A 14,612-nucleotide genomic window follows, 5' to 3' on the forward strand; every position below is an offset into this window, starting at 1 on the left:
GTTAACATATTCCATTCGTATTCTTTTATTAGTCATTTTAAAAAAGTATGCCACTATCGTTATGTAACCATAAAACAACCTTGTTTGGTCAGTTTTTAACATCTAGTACCATGCGTCATTGAATTATTTTAGGATTAATAATACCAAATTAAAGAACATTTTCTGTTAAAAGTTTTATTTCTTTCAGGTTATCATAATTAATGTCATAAGTTACAAGTATATATTGTCAAGTTTGAAAAATGTATCTTAAAAATTATATTTAATTTATATTTTTGGTTATGGAGACATATTTTCCATCACAGACATTATGTATATAGAATCGATATCTACCTCAAATAAGTTATCATTTATGTAGAAAATCAATACTATACATTTTTAATGAAATAACTTGGAATACTTTATTTAAGTATCTCATGTTTGAACTAGACGTGGTTAAATATATCAGATTGAAATCGGAAACCCGATATATCAGGCAAAATGTCCAATATTATCTGCTCCGTATCGGAGACAATTCTAGAAAATGTCAATATTTATTCCAATATTTTATAATGATGCAATCAGTAACAAAATCTAAGATAAGATTTATTCATTATCAGGGTTTGTAGAACGTTTCTGTTAATTAGTGAATATTATCCCGTATGTCAAGTTGTTTAATTTTAAATCTCATTTGAGAAAAAACAAAGGGGAAAGGATCGTCAAGTTGAATTGTTGAAGTTTTCATATTTGAAAAATAGTTTTTAACTATGCTCTCAGATGGTTCACGAAAGAACAATTAAATGATTTAATTGCACATTTTCACATCTCTGCTCGTATCTTAAGGATAAATTTAAAAAAATCCATAATAAATATACCTTTGTAACTTGCAACAAATACAAGGCAAATGTGATGAAACAAAATGTTGTGACTAACGAGGTTACTTGACACAAACTATCAAAAGGATCCAGAATGACCAATAGAATGAATAAAAAATCATGGAGGAATGATATAGTATAATAAATATATATTATATAAATAAAGAAATATTACACTACTCTTACGTTTACAATTGTGTCATTTAGGGTACTTATAGTTATAAATATATAAGTAATCAGTCAATCATAAATAAACCGCATATTAAATTATCACAATAAGTGAAAAGGAAGTGGAGAAGAAGATCTATAGGATCAAGATTAAATACATAACATAAAAAAAAAAGGTTTTGAGGGCTACAAATACTTCTAATCCCTAGTGAAATATTGAATCGGAAAATATTTTGATATCACCTCATGTCTAGTTTGAACATGAGCGCTATGTAAATTCAGTTCTTGATATTGAATAGAACGATTGAATAAAAATCGCTAGCTCTTTAAATTCTATAAATACTCAATTAAAGATTGATATGAAATACAATTACACCCAAGATCATAGGAAAACAATTAACAGTATAGTTCTGTTGTCGGGCCAAATCTTTTTAAAATTATTTTAATTTTTTCGGTAAAAAGGTCATTTTAAAAAAAATTATTACAAGGAAAATGTTATTTTGAAAAAGGAAAATATTGGAAAAATATTTTTATTCCTTTAAAAATGTTATATAAAAAATAATAATTATCATTTCTTCATATCAACCACTTTTTGGTTAAGGTTAATCTATAAATAAACATATTTTCGGAATTTGTACATGAAAAATGTGTTAGTAAGATACAACTCCGAAAACCTTGTATTAAATGATCAACTTAACAACCTCAAATGGGTGTTTAAATTTTTATTATTGGGTCCATGTCAAATTAACCAAACGTTTTCATTCCCAAAACTCCGAATTTGGTTCACCTGTAAATTTTTCATTGCAATTTATAAATTTAGTTATTTTACAATCAGATAATTCTTAATATATGGAGTCCTTTATTTGTGTGATTTTCGAAAAAATATGATGCATAGTCCATAAAAAATTTCAATTTTTTAAAATGTTTATTAAAATACATTTAATTTCTAGAATAAATCGTAATATCTTCATTAGTACTAGGTATTTATCTATCGCCAAAAAAACTTTTACAACTTTATCGTTCACTAGATAAATGAAAATTACTGTGACATGCAAAAATCGCAATTAACAATAGAACAAATTTTGTATTATTTTTGATTACATTTCGACTTCGCCTTTACCATCTAATTTTCAAACCCAAGCTTACGTCCCCAAAAAATATTTTACTAAACATATGAACACTACATTTCGATGAAGTTTTGGAGCCATATACTTTTTAATGAATCGTAAAACCGTTATGCTACCTCAACGGAGGGTGGAATCATTTTTGTACCCTCAGATGTACTTAAACCTATCGGAATTCATTCTTTTAAAGTTCAACAGCAAGTTATATATGTAATGTTAGAACAGCCCCAAACCTCATTTGTTTGTTGGCCAGCATAGTTTTGAAACTATCTATAGATCATTTTTTATACTAGCAGTCCGCAAAGGAAGGTGCTTTACCATCGTAGTTCTAGTATGTATTCATCATATCTTGCAGATAAATTTAGAAGGTTTATTATATATTTCTGCAAATTTCGAAATAATTTTTTAAATAAATTGAATTGCTTAAATACCAGTTGGCTCATTTTTGATACCAGCATTTCGCAAAGGAATGTCCTATACCATTCTTAAGTTTAGACAAAAAAAAAAAAATCACATTTTTATTATCAACAATTAAAAAAGTTTTAATCAAAAGTATGAAACGTATACATATAATGAGTAAAATATTGTTATTCCTTTCAATTTGATAATCGAAATCTGGTAAAATTATATGATTTAACCCTGAGCTACGCCTCATAATTGTACCTAGTATTTCGGAAATGGTATTAAAAAGAGGGCACAAGTACTGGAAGGTAAATGCTTAAGTGATGTCAAATACAAAAAAATTAGTTTTAATCTAATGAGATGACGAGAAGAGGCTCAAGATATATATGACGTTTCTCCACGTACCCCTAGAAGCAGCTCGCGCATCAGAATTAAAGAACTACTACTTGAAAGGATTAAAAGATTGCTGCAAGAAGACTTAGTATAGCGCCCTTTCTTACCATTTATTTAATTAATTGTAGGAAGAAAGAAAAGTTAACTTAAATTAGAATATATTTGCGAGGGACTACATAAGTAATATTCTTTTATAAATGAATAGAATATGAGTGCAATGTTTGTTAGGTACAAACATGAAATAACTTTATCTATGTTAACTGAAGTTATTTAGCTCATAATTGACATATTCAAATATGAATTGATCAAATATATGTATATATATATATATATATATATATATATATGTAGTTTCTCCAGAATAATAAACGCTTCTTCTAATTACTAAACATAAGTTGTATTCTCGAGTAAACGTGAACGACTGGAACAGTTTATACAAAATAATGGATCAAGAGATGTTCTCGGGAAGAACGTGGAATCAACGTATAACTGAACGCTACATATATATAACGACAAACATTAACAGAAAAATGAACAACCGAATTGAAACACATGATCTAACCCAAAATCGTCAGTTCAAAATATGGATTTATTTTGGACACACGGAAAATATAAATATATTGAATACACTATATTAAGAAGAAATTGTTATGTGCCAGTGGGCTTAGCCCACTCAACACTAAGAATGAGATAGTCATAGCCATATCCATTAAGAGTCGCAATGGCTTTAGCAGCCTCTTCCTTCTTATAATAATGAATGAAGGCAAACCCTTTACATTGACCTGTTTGCTTATCCTTAGCCAAAAAGATACGTGCAATAGCTCCGAAGGGCTTGAACAATTCTTGAACGTCACTTTCTTGTGTATTTTCGCTAAGATTGGAAACACGAATGGCGGCGTTATCTTCGTTTCTACGACGATCAGACATGGAATCCCCAATGATCCTATCTCGAGCACCTTCGCGACGACTTGGTGGAACATAGGCTCTGCTACTAGGTGCTGAAGACCCAGCATTAGGAGCAGGTGTTGGGGATTCAGACTTTTCGGGGTCTTCATCCTCCTTTCCAGCGGAGAGGGATTCTCTGAGGGGACCCAGAGTGTCCTTGTAGGGACAGTTGGTGGTCCAATGGTCCTCTTTGCAGATACGACATTTGATCATTCCCTTGTTCATTTTCTTGAGTTTGTCCAACTCCGTGTCGTTCGAGTCCTTTTCGTTCTCTTCCTTGGAGGAAATGTATTGCATCGTCACCTCTTCGTGCAGTTGGGTCGTGGCCGGGTCCGGACCCGGACGGTCCTTTAAACAATCTCCAAACTTGGCAAGACCCTTCCTTCGCGCTATGGCCTTGGACACAATCTTCTTCTCAATCTTGTAGGTTCGGATCCATTTCACCTGCAGAAACACACAAGAGTCACAAATTAGATCCAACCCTTCCCTTAGAACCCTCAGATCTCACCTTCTTCTCGTCCTCGTTTACGAAGAAGTCCGTCACGACCTTGGTATTACCATCGATGGTCTCAGAAGGGGCATCGTCCTCCTCAATCTCAATCTCACTGGCCCAAGATGATTTCACTTCCCCCATTGCTGCTTCAAAAAAATTGATCACAAATGAAAACCTGACGGAAACGAACGTGTGTTTTTTTATTCCTCTCTTCTAAAAGAAAGAGAAAAGAGACCACAACGGGGGAAAAAATAGGATTGTACTCTCTTCATTGGAAGGATTTCTCTTATTTACAAACTACTAACCAATGTTGCATTAGATGACGTCATACCACCTAGCATTAATTACTAATATACTTAGTCAGCGCCATCTATTCATTTATATGTAAAATATTGATTATTATACATATGGTGTGTTAACATAAAAAGAATCTTGAACAACAATCAAGAAAGGAGAAAATCCGAATTTATATATAATATGTTAAGTTACAATTTTTTACCATTTGTAACCTTAAAATGATATGAATAATTTTAAATGAAGGATTTACAGTACTTGGGATGAGGACCATGCAATAGTCGAATATTCCATTGATGATTTATATATTAATTGTGTAAATACTGATTACATCAATAAAAAAAACTTCATATATGATATTTTCTGTTAATAGGAATAGACTATAATTCGGCAAATAATTTAGTTTAATTTACTCTCAATTTTGAGAAAAATTGTTTGATCTACCTTTTATGTTGAAGGACCACCGATTAAAAATTTAGTGTAATATGAGTCCTAGTTGATCCAAAGTAATAAATAGCTAATAAATTAATATATTAATACTTATATTAGTATATAAGTATAATAATTATTAATTTTAAATACTTTATGTGTACTTATTTCTTTTACTTGCAGAGTTGGTATTTTTGATTTAATTAACACATATTTAACTTTAAATTTTAGAATATTTTAGTCCAATTTTTATCATGCTGATATAAATGTGCTGCGTCAACACAAAACACATCTTGAACAAAAATCAAGAAAAGCAGAAAACCTCAAAATATTTTTTTACTTAATATTTACCCATACAGACTAGTGTTTCATAAACATATTTGAGTCAATTATAGGCTTTGTTTTCGAATTTGTGGATGAGTCAAGGTACTCAAAAATTTAACTATAGTATTTAATCTTTATTTGATTTAAGAGACTCAAATATGACCTTTCAAATAAAATCTATTAACTTCTCATTATTTTTAAGTGATGATCAATTTTAGCCTCATTAAGTACAATTTGCAGCGCATCCAAAGGGTTAATAAGATTGATTTGTTTATATATATTGGCGATTATTCACGGAAGAATATAAATATAATTCAAACTCAATTGTTAGCAAAATCGTTCAAGCCTGCTTTTCTATTGTGCCACAACGTATGAAAAAGGGACGTACTGGCTCAACAAATTATGCAAAAATTGTCTGGGTTTGGTTATTATTAATAACTTTTTTAATTCATCTTATGAGGTAGGATAAGTACTTTTGATTTAGAAGGATATATCCATTTTGGACTTAGTATAGAGTACAAACAAGATTTTTAAACTAAGGGAAAACATTCTCGAAAATAAAAGTGTGTACATATACCTAATCAATAATATATTAACGTATTCATTGATATAATGTACCTATATAGTTTCATAAATGATGAGACAACTTGGGGTTACAGAAAAATTGGAATGGGACCAGAAAAACACAAAAATTACATGGTATTGACCTGGGTTGTGGAGACAGAGTCGGTGCACTTTTGGGGGGAGTCGGAAAATTTGTACAAACTTCGACTCTGGCAACAAAAATTATTATAATTTATGTGTATAAAACTTATTGTTGATCTAAGGCTTACATTGATTGTTTGTAGTGTTTTTTCTTAAATTGTAATCAAATTATAGGTATTAAATATAATTAATTTATGAAACTCGAAAGTTAACTAACTTATAAGTTTAGTTTACAAATTTCAAACGTGCTCTATGGTCCATACTATAACAATTTCCGAACATTTCTAAAGTTTAAATTATTATGTTGTAAGAAATTATAGCCACTTGCCATGCTAAGTTATTACTTAGCAGAAACATCAAAATCCCACGAACAATATTGAGCTTTTTCACTGACGTCATAAATTGCATTATAATTGAAGGAGACTCTATCTTGGGGGCTCAAGTTGATACTTTTACAACATAAAATGGACAAAATTTACAATAAGTCTGAATTAAACTTCATCAAAAAGCTTTTAGAATAAAGAAAGGCTTATACCAGCATTAGAATCTAAATGACTCATGTGAATACTCAATGTCATGAGTTTGAAGTGAAACGTTGTAGTGAGAGGTTTTTTATATTGTCGTTTCTCGGTTACATGTGCATAAATTATTTTCGGAAACTTATAAATATATTAGCAATAGATACATTTTGATCGATCGCATTTGTTGTTTATCTTGTTAAATATCTAATATTCAAAATATTTTCTTTATACATGGGACAATTATTTGCTGCATATAACTAATAAGAGTAATAACTACCTATAGCCATAAATTAAATCTATATTTTTAGTCTTTAGACTCAAATGAATCAATAGTACTCATATAACCTATAAAATATATTATTAAAAAAATGGTATGTTGAAGTTGGAGTCGGAGTCGGGCATGTAACGACTCCCTAGCCCTGGCATAGACATATAGTTAGCATTTTTTAAATTTTCACATGGTATCATATTGTTGATGTTGGCCATTTTGGGGACCTAAAAAACCAAGTATTATAATAATGAAAACCCTTTTTTGCATTCATATTAACCTTATAAGGAACAAATTATTTTGTACCAAATTTTCAAAATTTTAAATATGTTTTTAGTATTAATATGCGTCATTTACTATATTACAGGGAGAAAATTTAAAATAACAAAAACAAATTAATTCATTTTTTTTAAATTGAACAAATGTCTTAAAATTTGTGAATAAATGATAAAAATGTTCTCTCCAAATAGTACATATACGTATGAATTAATAGCTCAGGCTAAAAAACTTAAATGCTATTACATATTATAATTTTTTCTTGTCCATAACTTACCTAGAAGTGGAGTAAATATAAAATTTAGTAGAAGAAGATGCTCCTGAACTCTTCCACCATTCCTTGCAATGTAACCAATGATGCAAAACGCTATGTGGGCAAGTTTGTTTTAAAATGGTCACTACTACAGTTGTAAAACTTTAGTTCAACAAGTTATTTTTGATTATATGCACATTATATGCCAATGTTCCCTTTAAGGTTAAGGCCAGTAGTGAATCATTTGATTGAAAATGTGACCAAGAAAATGACTCAAACCTTACTCCCTATAAACATTGTCTAGTTTTATTAAATATCAGACCCCAATTTGTATTAAAAATATGTTATTGCATCCTTATACATGTTATTTTTTATAAAAATTAACTATTACAATTGAAAGAACCAAATATTTTTCCTACCCTATTTGTCTTACTTTTCTCGTCGCTAATCAATGGGGAAATATATATATACAAATCTAGCCATTTTTATGATTTTTAGTACAAATTACTTTGATTTAATTCAAATATAAGTGTTTATTAGTATCATCATTTAGATTCTAATGCTGGTATAAACCTTTCTTTATTCTAAAAGCTATTTGATGAAGTTTAATTCAGACTTATTGTAAATTTTGTCCATTTTATGTTGTAAAAGTATCAACTTGAGCCCCCAAGATAGAGTCTCCTTCAATTATAATGCAATTTATGACGTCAGTGAAAAAGCTCTATTTTGTTCGTCGGCTTTTGATGTTTCTGCTTTTTTTTTCCATCAATTAGTTTTCTGATTGAATGTAGATTGGTGGAAATAGTTAAGCTGTGTACAATTATCAACAATTATTGAATTGGGACAGTTTAACGTCTGCAAATAATCGGTTTAGTATCGCGGCAAAACTCAATAGGATTTGAGAAGATAATTTTGACTAAAAATATTCTGAAATATGAAAAATTAAATCTCAAAGCCAAGTTCATATTACACAAAAAATTATACGACGGATTAATTTGAATTTTTGGAGATAAATTTGACTTCCTCTTAGTGTTTAAAATTCGAGATGTTGTCAGGGTTTGACAGGTTTGTACCCGTTCACCCTTTTTCCGTTCATTTTCTAAAAACTTTCTGTTCTCCGTTCATTCGTTTATTTTTTCCTCGTTCAATCGTTCATTTTTGAATTTTTATTTATTCATTTATTTATCTAGTATAAAAAGTCCAACCTAAAAAATACTCATTAATATATTTTTGTTTGATGTTTTGGAGCGGCAGTAAATTAATTACCTTGAATTGGAGTTCACAATGAAACTCTATGTGTAAGTGTATATTATATATAATACCTTAAATAGACCAAATGAAGTAGGTATGTTACCAAATGCCGAATTAAAGAGAGAAAAAACTTGCAAGAGGCGTGCACGGAAGTATATAAGTGTTTTGAGGATCCCTATAGAAATGCTGGATTTTCATTACTTAAATGGGGGAAATAAAATTAATGTCATTCATATTTAATGTAGATAAATTCTTTATATTTAACCCATGCTATTTTTTAAAAATTCATTGACCTGTTTACTTGCACCATTTGCTGGAAAATAAATTATCTCAAGATAGTCTTCAAAACTACAAATTGGGTGTTATGGATAAAATAAAAGTTATTATGGATTTAAAACCATTTATTTATCTAGTAAGTTGTAAAGTTTCCATTTAATTTGTTGATAAGACGTATTTCAATTTCAACCCGATATTAGCACCTTAAATCTTTGTTACTGCACAATATGAAAGTACTTTGTTTTAATTATTAACCTCTCTTTTTTACTTCAATATTTATCATTTATTGTCTGTAGACATAAATCATTTATAAAATCTACTTAGTATGTAATTAAATACGATTTGCACCCCCTCCTAGAACAATTTTCAAATCTCTTGCCCCTCCTAGTACAACTTTCAAAATACTGAATATGGTTGATTTTGCGGAGAAGCCACAGATTCAGTTGGTTTCTTTCGAAAATCCTTGTACTGGAAACGATCCAGGGACTGTGCAATAGGATCCCTAGGTATTTGGTACTATGTCAAAACTAGAATACTGTGATGCTGATGGGATTTGTGCACTCTTTTGTACTGTCAGGAAAATAGTAAAGTTCACCCTGAAGTTTTTAGAGTTGCTAAAATAGTATCTGGTTGTCCCTCTCGGTCATTTGACTAAAAAAAATGTTTTATCGATTGTTAGCAAAATTCACTTAACGTCATTTATTGTAGGCTGTATTTACATTATGTCACCTTCGGCTTCGGCCAAAGGTTAGTCTATGCTTCGACCTTCGGCCCGACTTCGGTTGAACCTCCTTCGGTCTATCTCTACTAGTTATACGTATATTGTATATATGTCAAAGTATGCTGGTAAACATTGTGATTGGATTACACGAATAAAATATTTCGTTTCTTAATGAAAAAGTACGTACACATATGCTGACATTAAAGAAAGACATTCCTTTCCTTCAATAATGATAAATAGTCTGACAGATTTTCATCATATTTATAGGTATACACTACACATATGTAGATATAATATATATTTATATAAGAAAAAATGTTTGATCTTTTAATTTCTTTCGTCTTTTGATTCATTGAAAAAAAAAATCCCTCAGAATATAGAAATGTTTTTTGGACATATCAAGGAATTTTTGATGGATGATGACGGCCTACTCTGTTACGGAGTGGTGACTGTAATATATATTATTAAAGAAATATAAGAAAATTAAAAAATGTGGCCCGTCAATATAAAAGTAAACTAGAATGATTTTTCTCAAAATTGGGTGTGGATTACACTTGAATCCTTCGACAAATTATCGTCAATTTCTATCTACAAATTATTCTTATCAACCATCTAAATTGTAAATAATGTTTCCAAAAGTAATCGACATAATAAAGAAGTGATGAATGAATATACTTAATTTGATAGTACATGTCGCGGTCAAATTAAGTTTTAAAAATCATGGAAAGTGTCTAAGCTAAAGCTAAAATTCTTGGATATCTTAATTCATCTCACTTATAACAAGATGTGATGCCCTAGAAAGCGTGAGAAGAAATATATGGGGGTTTAGTCGAGATCTGCAATGGAACAAGCAAAACATTTTATGTTTTATTCACATAATTATTACCAATGGTCGTTTTGGGGATGTTTTTATAGATGTTTGTGATTTTGACAGTAAGCACGAAGTGTCGTGAAATGACATGGATAGCTTTTACTTTAAGAGAAGGTGTTATTTTCCTTATGGTGGGTTTATATTTATGTTTAATTTATTTTAAGTTTATTTTTAGCTTGGAAATGGTGATTGTCTTAAGTCTTTTATATAAGTGTTCCCTTTGGGATTTTATTTTATTTGTAACAATGTGATGATTGCATTTAAAAAAGAAGGGCAATTCAATTATAATTCAAAGAATATACATTCTGAAGACGAAAAAAAGATTATGAAAATTCCAAAAAGGAAAATACTTCAAAGAAAAATAGCTTTTTTCATTCACAGAAATCCTGATACTCTATTAATGCAAAGGGTCGGACGTAAATCTTTCAATTTTGAAATTTTCGGTGATCATTTTTCATAATTTTAGCCCTTTTTTTTTGCTTATTCTGGCAAAAAAAATCGCTAAAAAATCCTAAGTTTACTCATATGATAATTAATCAGACAAAAATATATATTTAGAAAACAGTATAAAAAAAGATTTATTGCATATTTTTGAGTTTATTTTCTATAAATTACTTTTTCTATATAACTGCCGTTGTTAGCAAATATATCCGATAAAAGTTAATGGAAATATTTTAATGTTGTATGGTTGTATTTTTTCAGAAGTTTTATCCACTCTTAATCGATGGCATTGCGGAGGGATACCAAATTCTGAGAGGATTGAACTTTAACCTTTGACTCTAGATAACCCTATACAATGTAGTCGATTTGGACGTATCGATTTCCCCCAAAATTGTCTTGGAGCTCAATCTACCTGAAAAACAATTTTCTTGTTATCTAAAGAAGGTACTTGAAACCAAGAAAGGACATCAGGTCAATTTTTTGATATATATATCCCATTTTTCACTGTCATAAAAACAATGCAGAGCTTACGTGTATAAATTTTCATTCTCCTCTTCATTCTTTTGTCTAGTGTTTAGAGCCTGTGAGTTTCTGACAGTAATGTAGCTTAAAAGATTTAATCTTCATGTCATTTGGGATCAACCCATACATTGATGGCTACAAAATTCCGATTTCTGTTTCTATTTTGGACATAATTCGTTGATAGTTCTGATGATAAAATTAAACTGAACTTCTATAAAAGACCAAATCTATTCGATCCACTTAAAATCATATCAGTATCTGAGTGATCTAGGATTTTCGAACAGAAACCCAGCACTAGTCTGGTTGAAATGTGATTGTATGAAACATTATAATATTTGAAAAAAAAAAAAAAAAACATTTTAGCAAAAGGTTATTTTCTAAGGAAATATTTTTGTACATACAGTCAATCCTGTGTTAAGGGGTCAGGCAAGGAAAACTGAAAAAGAGACCGTTTAGTACAGATTTGGTATTTTGAAGCAAATCAAAAGTTGGAAATAAGGGTTAAATATAACAATGAAGTATAAAATTTACGTCTGGGCTGTAATGGGATACTATTCATTTTCTGATGAAGAGTGAGGGAAAGACAGTAATTTGAGAAAACTGTTCATTTATAAGATTGTAAATCAAAACTAATTACAGTATGTAACAAATAGGAAACCAAAAACTAACTTAGCAATCCTTATAATTTGTAGAATTTTTGAGAGGAGAGTAGCTTAGTTGTCATGACATTTAACTAAATCAGCTGCAAACAGGTGTGAAATTAAGGAATCAACGCCATTCTCACTTTGTATCAAGCAAGGCCATAGGGAGGAATTACTCCGCTTTTGATTTCAATGATACTCTCAGTCCACAAAAGAGAATTAGAACAATAACTCTCCAAAAAATACTCCACGTTATTTTAAATCATTCATGCCCCAAAACACCCTTGTGATTACACTTTACATATAGATATTCTCTCCTCAAGAATGAAAGAATATAAATGATAACAGCTTAGAAAATTAATATAAATCTATGCTCAGGTTGCCCTCGTTTAAAATCAGATAGTCATAAATTTACTTTCATAAGCAAAGGAGCAGACTCCAGGAACGTCCGCCGGGTTATATTTTTTTTGGGGAAGAGGGGTTGTTTTTTTGGATTTTTTATGAAAAAAATCTAAAATCCACAGCCATTCACAAAAAGTTAATTTTTTGGGGAAAAAATTTCAAATATTAAATTTTTTGAAAAAAGAATCGAAAATCCATAGCCACTCACAAAAAATTAAAATTTGAAATACTTGAAATTGCATTAAAAAAAATTTCAAAAATTCATCAATATTCACAGAAAATTAGATTTCAAATATTAATTTTTTTGAAAAAAAAAAATCCAGAAATTTTTTTGACTTTGATTTATAATTTGCCCGAATGGCGAATAAATTTTCCAGTATTTTTTTTTGGAGGGTGGAGGGGAGACGCCCCTGGATCCACCCAGAGTAAAATGTAAGAGCTGTACTGTATTCTTCTGATACTTTGTAAATAAAAGTATTATATCAGATAACGACGATGAATTTTCTTCATTTTCACAAATTTACGTACAACATTTACTATTGATGGCTTACAGGCAAATACAAAACAACATGGCGCCTTTAAACTTAAAATTGTGTGTATTCTAATAAAATGATTTTTAAATAGGTTTATGGCCAAATTTGAGTTAGTTTGGGCCTTTGTAACTTCAAAATAAACTATTATAAACCCTATATTTTTCATTATCCTGGGTAAAAATGCTCAAACACTAAATAATCATGATAAGTTAACATTTCTATTCTACGGTGCAATTCAAATATTATTTAAATAACAAAAGAGAAGAAGTTCATTTTTGTTATTTAATACTTTTTCATTCAACTTTTGACAAAAAGTAATAATCTATGTAAACATACAGACATAATTATGTAAAATGCAAAGGTAAAATAGATTTGCCATGGATATTAATGAAGGTCTCTGTCACTCATTCATAATTTAAGCTTTATCATTCATAATTACAACAATAACAAAATCAAAATAAGTAACGAAGACCAGGAACAAGACCTTATCTTGTACATAAAAAAACAAACTTAAAACTACAGATATAAGATTTATACTAAAATTGTATAATATAATGGAACTTATTATGAACAATTTTTGTCAACCTTTCTTCAAAATATGAGGTACAAACTGGTTTTAAGGGGCAAAAGTACTTATTTGAAGTATATATTATATATATATAATGCGGTGAGTTTTTCATTGTTTATTTTTGCTGTAACTTAAATCATTAGTATTATTGATTGTTTTACTATATGTTTATGCAATTGTGATGCGTCAACATAAAAACAATCTTGAACAAAAATCAACAAAACGAGAAAATACCAATTTCTTTTTTCCCTTTGTATACAGTATGATCCATTGAAATAGGAACACTTACTAATTCAATATAATTAATGAAGGTTGAGTAATTGAAATTAATTCATATTTCGATATATTAAAGCATGCACAATTAGTTACAAAACAAAACAAACCTGAGTTCTGTAGCTTGCGTACAAGTCGATAAAATAACTCATGAACGTGATCGACGAATTCCATTCGAGCATTCCATGCAGTTGGGCGTTTCCAGGACAACCTTCTACGATGTCAGCTAGTCCGAAACGTTGTAGAGGAAGAAAGGCTTTATCAAAAGGCCTAAGTGGATCTAGATGAATTACAGAAAACATCCCTCAAGTCCACGAGGGCCCCTGCAAGTCGAGTGAAATGCCTGTAATGTCTGTTATCCAAACTCTGTCATGGCATAGCAGTGCTGGCTGAAAGTGTTTGGATGTCAGACATTGCAGGCATCCAAACACTTTCGGCCAGCACTGCGATACCATGACAGAGGAGGATATCCGCAGTGGTTCTATACCCTCCACCGCCTGGAAGCCATCATTGCTGCTAAGGGCGGCTACATTAATGATTAAGAGAGCTCAGATACACATCTATTTATAGTATTAATTTTGTTGAAATTCTATTTTGAATTAATAAATATATCTTTTTGTAGTTTAAAATTCAAAGTGTTCAGATTTTAATGGACAACTCAGTATGT

The 14,612-nt window shown here is 30.0% G+C and overlaps 1 protein-coding gene across 1 annotated transcript; it reads right to left on the minus strand.

Annotated features, from left to right (window-relative positions):
• Positions 1–3,509: 3,509 nt before the first annotated feature.
• Positions 3,510–4,591, minus strand: eIF3g1 (eukaryotic translation initiation factor 3 subunit g1). The gene is made up of 2 exons (XM_040719344.2): positions 4,392–4,591; positions 3,510–4,327 (listed from the first exon to the last, which is right to left on the minus strand). The coding sequence occupies exons 1-2, from the start codon at positions 4,515–4,517 to the stop codon at positions 3,587–3,589; spliced, it is 867 nt and encodes a 288-aa protein (XP_040575278.1). The 5' UTR covers positions 4,518–4,591; the 3' UTR covers positions 3,510–3,586.
• Positions 4,592–14,612: the final 10,021 nt, after the last annotated feature.

This window comes from Lepeophtheirus salmonis, chromosome 9 (genome assembly GCF_016086655.4).
Source record: "Lepeophtheirus salmonis chromosome 9, UVic_Lsal_1.4, whole genome shotgun sequence".
Taxonomy (NCBI): Eukaryota; Metazoa; Arthropoda; class Copepoda; order Siphonostomatoida; family Caligidae; genus Lepeophtheirus; species Lepeophtheirus salmonis.

Bases quoted from the DNA above. Each gene is read 5' to 3' on its own strand.
- eIF3g1 (XM_040719344.2), bottom strand. From the start codon at position 4,517: ATGGGGGAAGTGAAATCATCTTGGGCCAGTGAGATTGAGATTGAGGAG. The intron at 4,328-4,391 runs GTGAGATCTGAG...GTGTTTCTGCAG, and splicing joins TAAACGAGGACGAGAAGAAG to GTGAAATGGATCCGAACCTA.